The following is a 13310-nucleotide window of genomic DNA, read 5'->3' on the forward strand; positions in this document are numbered from 1 at the left end:
CCGGATGGAATACCAGGAGCAGGGATGATACTCAAGGGCAACCAGCATGGTTTCATTAGGGGCAGGTCCTGTCAGACCAACCTGATTGCCTCCTACAATCAGGTTACAAAATCATTGGACACAGGTGTTGCAGTGGATGTAGTCTTTCTGGACTTCAGGAAGGCTTTGACACTGTTTCCAACCCCATTCTCATTAAAAAGCTAGGCGACTGTGGCATTGATGCCTACACAGTCAGATGAATTGCAAATTGGCTGAGGGCTCGTACTCAGACAGTGGTGGTGGACGGGTCATATTCAACCTGGAGGGTCGTGGGCAGTGGACAGTGAGTAGTGGAGTGGGCATTGGACTCCCCCAGGGCTTGGTCCTTGGGCCCGCACTGTTCAATTTCTTTATTAGCGACTTGGACTATGGGGTGAAAAGCACCCTGGTGAAATTCACAGACGACACTAAGATTTGGGGTGAGGTGGGCACACTAGAAGGGAAGGACAGATTACAGAAGGACCTGGACAGGTTACAGGTGTGGGCAAATGAAAATAGGGTGGGATTCAATACTGACAAGTGCAAGATGCTGCACTTGGGCAGTAGGAAGCAGCAGCATACCTATAGGCTGGGGAACTCCTTTGTCAAAAGCACGGTGGCAGAAAGAGATCTTGGAGTCATTATTGACTCCAAGATGAACATGGGCCGAAATGCGAGAACATGGTCAGTAGGGCTAACTGTACCTTGTCCCGCATCCACAGATGCATCACAAGCAGGACCAAGGAGGTGATCCTCTCCCTCTATGCGACACTGGTCAGGCCACAGCTGGAGTACTGCGTCCAGTTCTGGGCACCACACTTCAGGAGGAATGTGGACAGCTTTGAGAGGGTCCAAAGGAGGACCACTTGCATGATCCGGGGACAGCAGGGCAGACCCTACGAGGAGAGGCTACAGGACCTCAACCTGTTCAGCCTTTGCAAGAGAAGGCTGAGGGGGGATCAGCGGGGATTGGGAGAGACCTTGTTCCCCTGAGTGCCTCCCAGAGTAACAAGGAATAATGGCCATAGGTTGTTAGAGGGTAGGTTTAGACTAGACATTAGAAGGCACTACTTAACAGTCAGGGTGGCTAAGATCTGGAACCAACTTCCAAGGGAAGTGGTGCTGGCTCCTACCTTGGGGGCCTTTAAGAGGAGGCTGGGGTCATTTGAGCCCAGTTTTCTCTCCTGCCCAAGGCAGGGGGCCGGACTAGAAGATCTACAAGGTCCCTTCCAACCCTACATCTATGAATCTATGAATCTTAGCAGGGCCATGCTAGGCTGGTAGTCCCACAGGGTTGGGAGGGGGACTCTATTCCATGCTCGGGGGGACTTTGCCCCCTCTTCCTCCTCCCAGGGTGGAGAGGGGGACTGTGTGATGTGCTGAATGGGGACTCTTCCTCCTCCTTGCCTTGCCCTGCTGCTGCTGCAGGGCTGGAGGCGTGGGGGAAGGAACTCTATACGATGCTGCCAGGCCCCAGAGTGGGGAGGAAGCAGAGGGAGGCTCTGTTCCATGCTGGGGGGGAACTCTTCCCCCTCTTCCTCCTCCTCCTCCCATAAAGGTAGTAGGAGTGCAGAGCTCAGCTGGGCAGGGTGTGGGTGTGTGGGGTGTGAGGGAGGTGGGGGGTGTAGGGCCAGCGCTGCGCAGGCTCCACTCCCTTCTCCCACGTAGCACTAGCCAGAGCAGCACCTGCTCTGGGCAGGAGTATCTTGACCTCCCTGCCTGCTGCTGCCAGATGCCAGGGGTTGCATGCCATGTGGGGAGTGTGTCCCTACACCCCCCACCCTCCCTCACACGCACACCCTGCGCAGCTGAGCTCCACACTCCTGGAAGAGTTCCTCCCAGCATGGAACAGAGCCTCCCCTGCCCTGGGGGGGTGGGGAGAAGTGGAGGGAAGAGTCTCCCTCTGAGGCTGGGCAGCATCCCATAGAGCACCCCCCCCCCTCCCTGCAGTGATGGGGAGAAGCAGGGGGAAGAGTCCTCCTATGGGGCCTCATAGAACCCCCCTCCCTACCCCACTGCAAGGGGGAGAGGAGGAGGGAGAAGAGGCCCCCAAGACTGAACAAGTCCCCTCTCTCAGCCCTGTGGTGGTTGGGGAGAGGAAGGAGGGGGAAGAATTCCACTCTGGAGCTAGGCAGCCCTGTGTGCCCAGCTTTCAGATTGCTCCCAGCTTTCAGGAAGCTGCAGGGGAAGGTCTGCCAGGGCCTGGTCACATCCCCCCTCCTCAGCTCCACTTCCCTGTTGGAAGGGAAGGGCTGCTCTAGCATCTCCAGGCTTCTGGCTTGAGCCACTGCAGGCATGTGCCAAACGTTTATCCACTTGCAAACCAGTTCACTCTCTGCAGGTTAGACTAACTTGCAAAGACTGAATTAATTCAGGCTCAGGCTTTTTGAATGCCTGTCCCTAGCCTTAGTGAAATGTTCACAAAGCTATTACTTTGTTCTTAAGGCATGAGAAGAAGCCTTAGGCAAGGTGGGTTTTATTCTTGGTGACTTATATGAGTTGAAATAAATAGTCTAATAGAGCAGCCAAATGAAAGGCCAAATGAAGGCTATGTAGGCTATATTCATTCTTGAGCAGAGAATAGTAGTTAGCCCTGTGAGTCTGAAATCAGGCACAAGACAGGGTAGATTTACACTTTGCAGACTAACTAAATCAGAGATTTCAGCACTTAACTTTACAAGCTCAATGTTCTTTTACCATGCTTTGAATGTCAGTAACATGAATAGACAATGAACTGATCATTACAGAACAAAATCCCTGCTCTAATTTTTGGACACTTCTATTTTCCCTACTCCAAAGACATTTCACAGCTCTTTTTTTAAATTGAGATTTTGTTTTCTTTGTCAGTAGGGATGAGGATGAAGCACTCAAAATAAACTTCTGGCGTTCTGCCATCCAGGTGCACTGTCAGCTTATTAAGAGCCAGAAACTGGGAAGGAACTAAGTGAAAATCTATGCTTACTTAGCTGCTTCTCATTTGTACATGAATATTGTATTTACAGTCAGGGTTATTACCAGTGATACAAGGCAGTGTCTCAGGCCTTACTGAATTGGCAAATGTCAAAGAAATTACAACTTAGAGTAAGCAGACCAACAAATCAATGTAGTTTTACATTTTCCCACTTTTAAATTCCATTTTTATTAAAGACAACTGGCTACTGTACAAATTAATTTTCTACTATTCTGATAAGAGTTAAACTGCTTTTGATATGTATGAGTCTATGAGTTCTACTTTCTTCAAAGAAGTTAGGTCTGTCATACACATTTAATGGCATTAAGCTTATATTTTCAAAAGTAACTCATCATTTTGGATGCTCTAGTTTCTTGATGCCAAACTTAATGTAACTTATATGGACCTGTTTTCTAAGACGTAGTGACCATCCACCTTCTGAAAATTAGGCCACTGTTTTGTGCAAAGATGGTCATGTAAATAGTGAGCCATCAAAAAAAAGAGCTTTTTTTCTTTTAAATGACAGGCCTAGATGTATTCGGGGGAGAAGTATTTACATATATACTGATATATTCATATAAAGAGCTTTGTCTCCTTTTCTTGGTATAAAATGCTAAGAATATAGCTTTTGGTGCACTTCATCTCCTAATAAAATGCCACATTTGAGACAAAGTAAATTACTTTTGCATGAAGAACTCTTGACCAAAAACAATTTTCTAGTGCACAGGGTAACAGAATGAAATTTAAGAAACTTGGGTTCCATGCCCAGTATTTTCACTGGCCCGCTGGGTGAAGTCGGCTAAGTCATTTATTTTTCTTTGTCTCAGTTTCCCCACCTTTAATATGACACTGACTTCCTGTGTAAAGTGTTTTGAGATATGATGAAAAGTGCTATTTAATAATCAGGCATCAATGGTAGCATTATCATCATCATCATTATAACTTTTTATCATGCAAAGAACTAACCTGTGCCACAGTTAGCCAGCTAGTAGCATCATCCTCACTCGGATGAATTCCTTGATTCCATCTCCTTTGTACCACATAAATTACAGGCTCAATTGAAATATTGAATTTTGAAGACCATTTAACCTCCAGATCCCCAGATTGAAGTTCAGTAAATTTCAATTCTTTCCTGGGTTTTAGTGGAACACCTGTAATGCAAACGTACAGATAAAATATTAAATAATTTACAAAACAGGATGTGTATGTAAGAGCAAATAGATGAAGAGTTATGGAAAGAGTAACAGACAAATAGCTGGACAGATTTAAGGGTCTAGTGAGCAAAAGGGATGGAATTTTGAGGAGTTCTCAGTTCTCAATTTTAATTATAAAATTTATTTTAAACTTCAGGGTCAGAGTTCTGCTAGTGCTATATACATTTAAAAATCTCTACTTCATTACTTTCTTTAACAACTCCAGATATTGAAGGCCCTGCAAATTCTGAGCTTATCCCAATCTCACTATGAGTAATTTTAAAATATAATTTGAGACTATATCATATAAAAACTTTAAAAACACCACATGCTATCACTCTAGGCTCAAGTGACAGCCTTTTTCACCTGATTATATATTCTATTAAGCTTTCATCAATCTCCCAAAGATCTAAGAAAAGTGATTCCATTGATTTGTCAGAAGACACAGACATGCATGATCTAAATGTGAGATTTCAGTCTGGCATTACAGTACTGATATTGCCTTTTAAAACTTTCCAGTGACCACTCACCACATGCTGATACTGTGGTATGATTTCTCTGCTGTGTTTTGATCATGGCCTACTGCATGTTCCAAAGCATTTACAGCAGGCATGGAAAAGAATAACCTGTTTTAAATCTTTAGATACCCATTGATATCCTTATATTACACTGGAAAATAAAGTGGTTAGTTACATTCCTATACATGGTGTTTTGGAACTTGTGTCAGCACTTAGAGCTTTCTCACTTGAGGTCATTGTATGACATGTAAATCTTTCTGTCAAATTTGTTTTATTCAATTTCACATTTTTTTCACTTTATTTGGCCTCTAAATGGATCCACCCACATAGACTGGTATAATAATTTATATTTAAAATAATCTACCCTCCTTGGTCGGTCCATCACACATGTTTGTAGAAGACAGGAACAAACAGTTTTAAAATTAAAACGTGAATGATTTTGCATTAGAGTTGTATCACATAAGGAGAAAAATATAGCCAAATACTAGTCCCAGTGAAGTCAATTAGAGTGTTGTCCCTGGCATGCATCTGGGATTTGGTTCAAAAAGTATAAACCAGGCTTCTGGTGTTTCTTCTCCATATCAACTAATATTGATGAATAATGACAGCATCTACAACTTCTGAACAAATCCGAAACTGCTGGTCTACAAACATAAATTATGAGAACTTTGTCAGATCCACTTGTCTCTATTCCAAGGTTTTGAACAGGGAGTATCTGAAATTTATTTGTTTTAGCTCCTATACTTCCTTAGATCAACAAACTGCTTTTGAAGAGATTTAAAAACAGACCTCTCCCTATAGCACTCCAATTACATAATCAGCAATAGTAAACAAAAACAAATACTGTAGGTAGTGAAGAAACCTAAATCATCCTGAGTAAATTTTGACATCAGAAACGCAGGTTCAATTTCTGGATATTATTCAACAGCAACCAGTCTTAATCCAACATAATAAGCATCACAAACTATGACAGTTCAAATTTCTATGTTTTAAAATCCCTCTTTAATAATGATGTACAATAATGCCATAATTTGCATGTTAAGAAACTTTCCATCTGCTTTGCATTAGGGTCAGTTGGATTCACTTGATTGGAAGTAACTCAGCCTCTCTGGTGGATGTAATTGTGTGCAGATGGATCTCAGCAACACAAACAACTAGAGCATAGCACAAGTGCATTGCAGAATACTTTTGTGGAAACAGCCTCATCAATTTCATATCCAGATGTTTACATCCAATCACTTCTCATTGTGCTTTGTGTTATGTAAATAGTCAAGTCTTTCATCATCCTTGAACAAATTAGTCTTCTCCAGTGGACAATGTTTAATGGAAGAATTGAAAACAGGTATTGTTTTATATGTGTAATACCAGAGCCCAGGAAGTATATATATTACACATGGTGCCTTTCAAATGACATGTACATCTCTGTGCCATGAAAAGTAAATAAACAAAGATGCATCATAAGAAAGAATAGTGCTCTTCAAATGTAACAGAAGCATAATACTTGGGTGGAACTGCTTGAAATATTTGTGTAGATCAATATATGAAATAATTTCAGACAATAAAATAAGATGGCAACAGTCCTTTTTTCAGATTTGATTGTCAAACAATTTGTCCCAATATTTGTAAACACTTGGAGTGTCATTAGATAAAACGTTAACAAAATGCACAGAGAAAAATACATAGATTCATCCTGTTTGATCATGATAGAGATCTCAATTCTGCAAATAGAGACAATGGGTATAGTATAACTGTCATTGCTTTCCATGGAATATGGTTAACGTGCAAGTATAATTATGTTTGTACTTATTTACTTTCAATATAGCTAAAGGATATATTCATAAAAAAGATATTGTCCACAACAGTAATCTCCAAAACCTAATCAGCTATGAAACTATGGCAGCTTACATGGATTCTTTTCACTTTAATCTGAGTTCCTTTTCTAGCTATTAGTGCTGTCACGATGGTGAGTACTAAACTTGTTCACCGCATCTTAGTCATGCTTACGGAGTTTGTTCCTGCTTAGTGACAGGGAGGTTATTTGCCCCTTGAGGAAATGAAAAGCAAGCCTGAACAGCTCCTATTTGTCCTTTGTTTCAAAAGACAGGTTTAAGAGATTAATTAGCTGAGAGATTCATCAGCAGAGAAAGCAGCAGTGCATTGGTTCTGCCTCCTGCATAACACACACATGCTTTAACAAATCCTGGTAATAGGTGATAAGGTGGTAAAGTAGAACATTTTACTTTACCAGTAAAATTAAACAGAATAAAATGGAAGGTTTGTTCTTATGCCATCATATTGTATATCATATATTGTATATGGTTTCTTCCCTTCATGCATGCTTCTCCCTCACTATGTTTGTTGTTATATAGTTCCGGATTTGGGGCAAATGCTACTGGTCAGGCCAAAGGCAGTATCTACATATTGTCCCCTGTGTTCTCTTTTGCCTCAAGTACGTTCAGAAGTATTGGGAAATAATTTCTAAAGAGAAAGCAAAATCCTGTCTGCACTCAAACCTATGCAGCTCCATTGGTTTTGCAATTGCAAAGAACTGGCGTTATTAAGGCATAATCATAAGGATTTTGCCCTATACTGGGAGCTTAGCTAACAATTCTCTCTACAGTGCTTACACAAGTATGACTTTTATTATCACTAAAATAAAGAGAACTGGTTTTTCACATAGGTAATAATCAAATCTGTGAGAAAATGTCTTTCTTAAATAAAGGGAAGGATTTCTGTGGCTGATATCTTTCATTAGACCAACTACATAGCTGGGATAAACCTAGACAAGCTTATGCATTCTTCTTTAAGTCTTTCTTGCCTCTCATATTTCCTGGACCATCATGGCTACAACATCTTTTTACTTAGCCATTTTTTAGGACTAGAAGCACACTTTCAAGCATTTCTACCCACAAAAGTTATTTAGATACTGACAAATTAAATTCTAAAATCATTTTTGGTACCATTCATTCTTTACATCATAGAGCCTTCCTGACACATGGTGAGGAAAACATTGCTTCCTAGCGTTTCAGGACCGCAAACAAATCAATTAAATATTGTTAATGGATTCTGTTTTCTTAGATTCTTTGAGTACTTCAGATGAGTTTTATTAGGAAGTTTTCATTATTTCTTTTAGTCTGGCAAGGCAATTGATTTCAAATTTATATTACTCATTTGCTCCACTGTTGGATTATTCCATACTTTGTACTTGGTAGTGCTACCCATCTGATTCTTACTAAAAGAGATTATCTGGGATTAAAGTGACTTGAGCTATTTATCATTAGATAGTCTCACGGTTGAAAATGTTCCTCTCATCTGTGTCAAATTAAGTGAAACTTCACATACCTGGGCCAATTTGTTCTGCTTAAGATGATTCATAAAGGCCCCATTTCTATGGTTCACTAACACCCTAATATGGACTCAGTAAGGGAACACAAATTGTGGCTTAACTTTCTCGATATACTTTTTTTCTTTGCTTTATTATTCTTAGCCTTCATTTATAATGATACTCCCTCCCAACTCACTCTCCCTCTCTCTCTCTTTCACACACTCACACTGCTTTATAAATTTAAATGTCTTCTTTTTTAAGCAACATTATTACTTGCTAAAATGCTCTGTCCCCTTAGAAGTGCCTAGGAATATGTCTACCTTTATAAAGATTTTTTGGTATTTGGCATGTATGTCCACATCCATTGGAGCAGCATTTCTTCACCCCAGAACATTCATTGTCAGCCTCACAGCTTTCAACACAGGCAGCAGCAAAACCACTAGCCTTCTCAGGTGCTGGACAGTCTCCTTGCTTCACAGACAGAATGTACTTGAGGAATTCACAGCTAGTTAAGCATTCATAGTTCTTCTTGGGGAAAAGAGGCTAAAGGGAAAACAAAAGAATTGTACAACATTTTCAATGGGAAAGAATAACGCTGTAAAATTTCCAAGCTCTCTGAAAAGAAAATTTAGATTATAAACTATTGCAAGACAACCCCTGAGGATTGAGATATCCAAGCAGCTTCTAAACAAAGCTTGAAAAATACAGAATGGTGAATTCCCTCAAGCAAGACTATCAGCTTTTATGGAATTAAGTTATTTGTATCTGCCAGCTTTTTCTTGTTTTCTCTCAGATTGGCCAGATAGCTACAAAGTTGCTCAACAGCAGATTAAAAACACTCACAGAACAAGGGAAAGAATTGTCTGGATACTTCTTTTTGCCCCATTCTGTTTTGCTCTATTCTGTTTCTTTTTTCCTTTGTATACCAAAACTCTTTACCCATAATCTGTTTAATGTCACTCCAAACAAGCAATGCACTCCTTCAGTTTATTGCTAGAATCCCACTAATATGAAGGGACTTCATAATACTCCTATGCTAAAAACCAAAATTTTAAGTGTATATAGTGTGCAGACTTTACACTTAGCTCAATCTAAGTGAAGAACTGTACATATGTTTGGAGAGTTTAGATCAGGCCAAAAAAAATGGCTAGCCCAATCTAACTTAGTTCACCAGATGAGGTCACTAAGTAGGTCGAGCTAACCTGTGCCCAAACTAACTGAACACGTGTACACATTTGAAACACAGCCCTCTGTTTGGCACATGGGCTCTGACTTTGGCTTTTGCCAATGGGTGTTTGCAGACACTAAACAAAAAACCAAAAGTGGCACTTAATTTTAAACTCAGTGTATCCCCGCACTGAGCTCCGCTCCTGCCCAAAAGAGGCAGCACGTTTTTTTAACCATGTAAGCATCTGTAAAAATTGGGCGCTTTAGTGAGACTTTTTTGGTGCTTTTATCTAATAGCTGATTAAATCAGCTATTAGATAAAAGCTCCAAAAAGCCCCAGTGAAGCACCTGATCTTTAGAGATGTTGAAGAACCAGGTTGAAGTAATGGGTGTTTCTTCTGGTAAAACACATTGTTTTTAACATATGCAAGCATGGCTCACAGGTGCCGAGTGCCTGCTAATTTTTTTTCATGGATGCTTGAACCCAGAGCACCCACAGAGTACGGCACCTGGTCTGGATGCCTTATTCTGAACTTCTCCTAACCCCGTTTCCCACCCTCTCTTACCTCCATGCAATCCTGTTCTTTTCTTTTTTCCCTTGTGCTTTTAGGAGGCCCCAAAGGCCCTGTTCATTTAGAGCCAGGCTTGCAATAGACTCTATGGCTAAGTGCAAACATTCAAAGCTCCTGGCAGAAGCATTCTAACTTGTCATGCTTTACTCAAAGCGCAATTAGTTACAGCGGGAGTCAACCCAACAGACATTTGCTGTTCGATGAGAGAGGGAGGGCTTAGAGCCTGCTCTCACAGGCTCCTGGGAGTGTTCCCACATGCCTCCCAGGAGGCTGCCAGAGGAGCCCCTCTCCCTAGCGCCATCACCCGCCAGCTGGTGACTGTCAGCGGCATCTGGGAGGGAAGAGGGGGGGAATAGAGCCCCCCACCATGAGGTTCCCCCCACAGCTTGTGGGTCAGGGTCTGATGCAGGGGCAGGCTGGGTCTATGGCGGTGGGGATTCCTACCCAAAACCTTTGTGACAGCTGCAGTCAGCAGCTGCGGCGCGGTGTAGCCTCGCTTAGTGGGGCTGCTGCAGGGGATGGGCTCAAGGGTCTGTGTCTGTGGAGCAGCCCTGGCCAGGCAGTGGCCCTGATTCCCTTCCTTTGCAGCAACCTGGTCAGGCTGTAGTGCACTGCTGCCTGGCTGGGGCTGCTACAGAAGAAAAAACCCCAGAGCCCTTCCCCCACAACCCTCCCCCCACCCAGGGTGGCTGCAGGGACAGAAACCCCCCTTCCCCACCCCATCCCTCCTCCAAGCTGTGCTAGGGGCTGGGATAAAAGGCTGTCACTGATTCGGGTCAATGACAGCTGAGGGGGCAGGGCCAGCCTGGCACTCAAGCAGAAAATCGGAGCTCTGCTTGAGGCTAGAGCAGCCCTGAGCAGCACTGCCTGAAATAGCGGTAATCACACTCTAAGTTAACTCTTGATAGTTTCTGGCACACATACTCTAACAGAAAGTGCTTTAGGTTACACCTCCATCCAGGTTTAACTTAGAGCAGGATCTGCCATTTCCAAAGTGCTTTAAGGCTGTTTACAGACATAACCCTCCCCCCGCAAAAAACCAGGGACTTTAAACTCAGTGCACCCCCGTGCCAAGCCCAACACATGCCCAGAAGAGGCAGTGCATTAGCTTGACCCAGATCACCCAACATCTGTATAGAATGGGCTCTTCAGTGGCGCCTTTTTGGAGCTTTTGGCTAATAGCTGATTGAATCAGCTTTAGATAAAAACACAAAAAAGCCCCACTGAATCATGCACTGAACCAGGCCAAACTAATGTGCTGCTTATTCCTATAAAGTGCATTTTTTTCCATGTCTGTCAGGAGCCAATGTGCCATAAATGTCTGTTCTGTTACAGCTGTAAAGCATTTTCTGTGTGTTTAAAGAACATTAAGTGTAATGTCTATACCCACCCTATGCTCCCTATTTGGTTCCTTCTGTTAATAAAAAAGACAATCATATCAAACAGTTAGAAGTCTCCCTCCATTAAACCTCTCTCTCCCTCACTTTTCCCTGAGCTGAGAGGCTAACTGAGGCCTGATCTACTCAGGTTCTGCAAGCAAAGCTATGAGTGCATTTACACTCACAGCTTCCCTCTGCTGGCAGAATCCCTTCCTTCTGCCTGCAGAGTAACACCAGCTCTGTAAGCAATGTAAGGTGTATGCTGTCACAGGGGAAACCATCAGCAAGTATGTGCTAGCTGGCACAGACGCTTTAACAGCTGATGCCCCTCAGCATGCATGGCATACTCTGTTGGTGCAGCTGCTATTGTAAAGTTATCAGAAACCTGAAGGCCTGCTGTTGGCCGGTAGAAGGTTTGCAATGCAGACTAGCTTGTCAGATGGTTTTTATTCCCTTAAGATGACAGGAATGGGTCATTGCTGGGGTGTTAGGTCAAAAAAAGGTAACATGTTGTTAAACATGTTCTGCTGTCACTGTAGTCCAGAGTTATGAAAGTGTCACTATTTTCCTCCTGCCTCTTTCCCATAACTTTCCCATGGAAGGATCTCCACAGAACTGTCACACTGCAGTCAGAACTATTGACATCATTATGATACCTAACTATAAACTGCCATGCCCTAGCCCTACCACGCTAGTGGCTTAGGCTTCCTTGCACAAACCTGATGGAAATCTGAACCACTGTCATGCAAGAACAACATCTCCAGAACTCTTCACTGTTTTGATCTGGGATCACCTAGTAAATGTTTTAAGAAGGTCTTAACTTAAAGACACCTAAACTATCAGTGTTATTGATCATGTAAATCCTAAAATGATCATGTCGTGAAAACACAACTTCTACAACTTTCTCAGAAACCCCCATTCAATATAAAGAACTCTTCCTCACACATCTAGTCTCAGTAACATCAGTGGGCAAAGATGAACCAGACTGTTATTTGTAAAGTAGTGATTTTTAAAACTTTAAAGCTCACTGTAGCTTTCAAATATTATGCTGAATCAAGAGCAATGGATAATTCTCAACTGTAGGGAGAGTTGCATGGATTAATTCAATCAAAATGGCACCTTTTGTAGTTTACCTGTAGGCATGTAGCCAATTTCAAATCCTAAAAACCCACAAATTTGCAGCTAGTTAATTAAAAACTTTTATAGCCCCCTGAGGTATTATATGTCCTCAAGGCTTCTCTTCCTTACCCTATTTCACAGCTCATTTTTTTTCAGTTAGCTGCTAAATGTGCTGCTCTTCATTACTGGGCTTTGATGTTCTAAATTTAGCTTCAATCACAAAAATCACTAATCAGAGAGGAATGTTTGATTTTTTTAGATACAATAGAGTAGTACTTTATAAACATTTCCTTTTTAAACCAACCCCCAGCCCATATACAGACATCCAGAGATATAAAGCCACAGTAAAAATGATGTGGTGATGTGCAAGGATAGTGTAAGCTAGACCACTTAATCTACTTTAGGGTTTGTCTACATAAGAAAGCTGTACTGGATTTAACTAATGTAGGTTAAGTAAGGCCTTGTTCACATAGACGTTATACTTAGTTAAAAACAGGGATCCTGGTTTTCTCTGCTAAAAAAAATCCCCAAGTTTTGGGTTACAAAAGTAACCCCAAATCCACATTTTTCCATGATTAAAGCCAGCCACTAATTTTTTATCACAGAAGAATATGGATTTTGGATTACTTAAAAAAAACTCCCCAATTTTCGAGTCATCAGAGATAATCAGGATCTTAGGTTATAACAATATAGTTATATAGATATAGTTATACCCAGCATAACATTTTAATACACTTTTATTTTAGCATAATGTGGCTTTTATCATTTTAGCTTAAATTCCTTCCACAAACTATAATTTACATTTATTTATTGATTTGATTTCTATCATCCAGATACACACACAATAACAGTCATAAAAACAGATAAAGATAAAACACTAATGAAACAATTCACCAAAGAATACCTAGAGCTTAACCATAGGTGAAGGGAAAAAAAATTATCTGGGAGGGCTGAGCACACATGTAAGTTTGTGGGGGAAGGGAAGGGGAGAGGGAGTGGGGATGGGGCAGGGGCAGGGGCAGGCCATGCACAGCCGGTACAGAGCGTGGGATGGTGCTGTGAGTGGCTT

The 13310-nt window shown here is 41.8% G+C and overlaps 1 protein-coding gene across 1 annotated transcript in view; it reads right to left on the bottom strand.

The window, feature by feature from the left end:
• ANOS1 (anosmin 1) overlaps positions 1-13310 on the bottom strand; it is a 210786-nt gene that overhangs the window by 101220 nt on the left and 96256 nt on the right. Inside the window, exons 3-4 of the mRNA XM_019524957.1 lie at positions 8325-8547; positions 3935-4119 (exon numbers count right to left, since the gene is read on the bottom strand). Coding sequence (XP_019380502.1) covers positions 3935-4119; positions 8325-8547 — 408 coding nt within the window. The remainder of the gene's footprint in view (positions 1-3934; positions 4120-8324; positions 8548-13310) is intronic.

The sequence above is a fragment of the Gavialis gangeticus genome, unplaced genomic scaffold, assembly GCF_001723915.1.
Source record: "Gavialis gangeticus isolate Ggan-Ray unplaced genomic scaffold, GavGan_comp1, whole genome shotgun sequence".
Lineage (NCBI taxonomy): Eukaryota > Metazoa > Chordata > Crocodylia > Gavialidae > Gavialis > Gavialis gangeticus.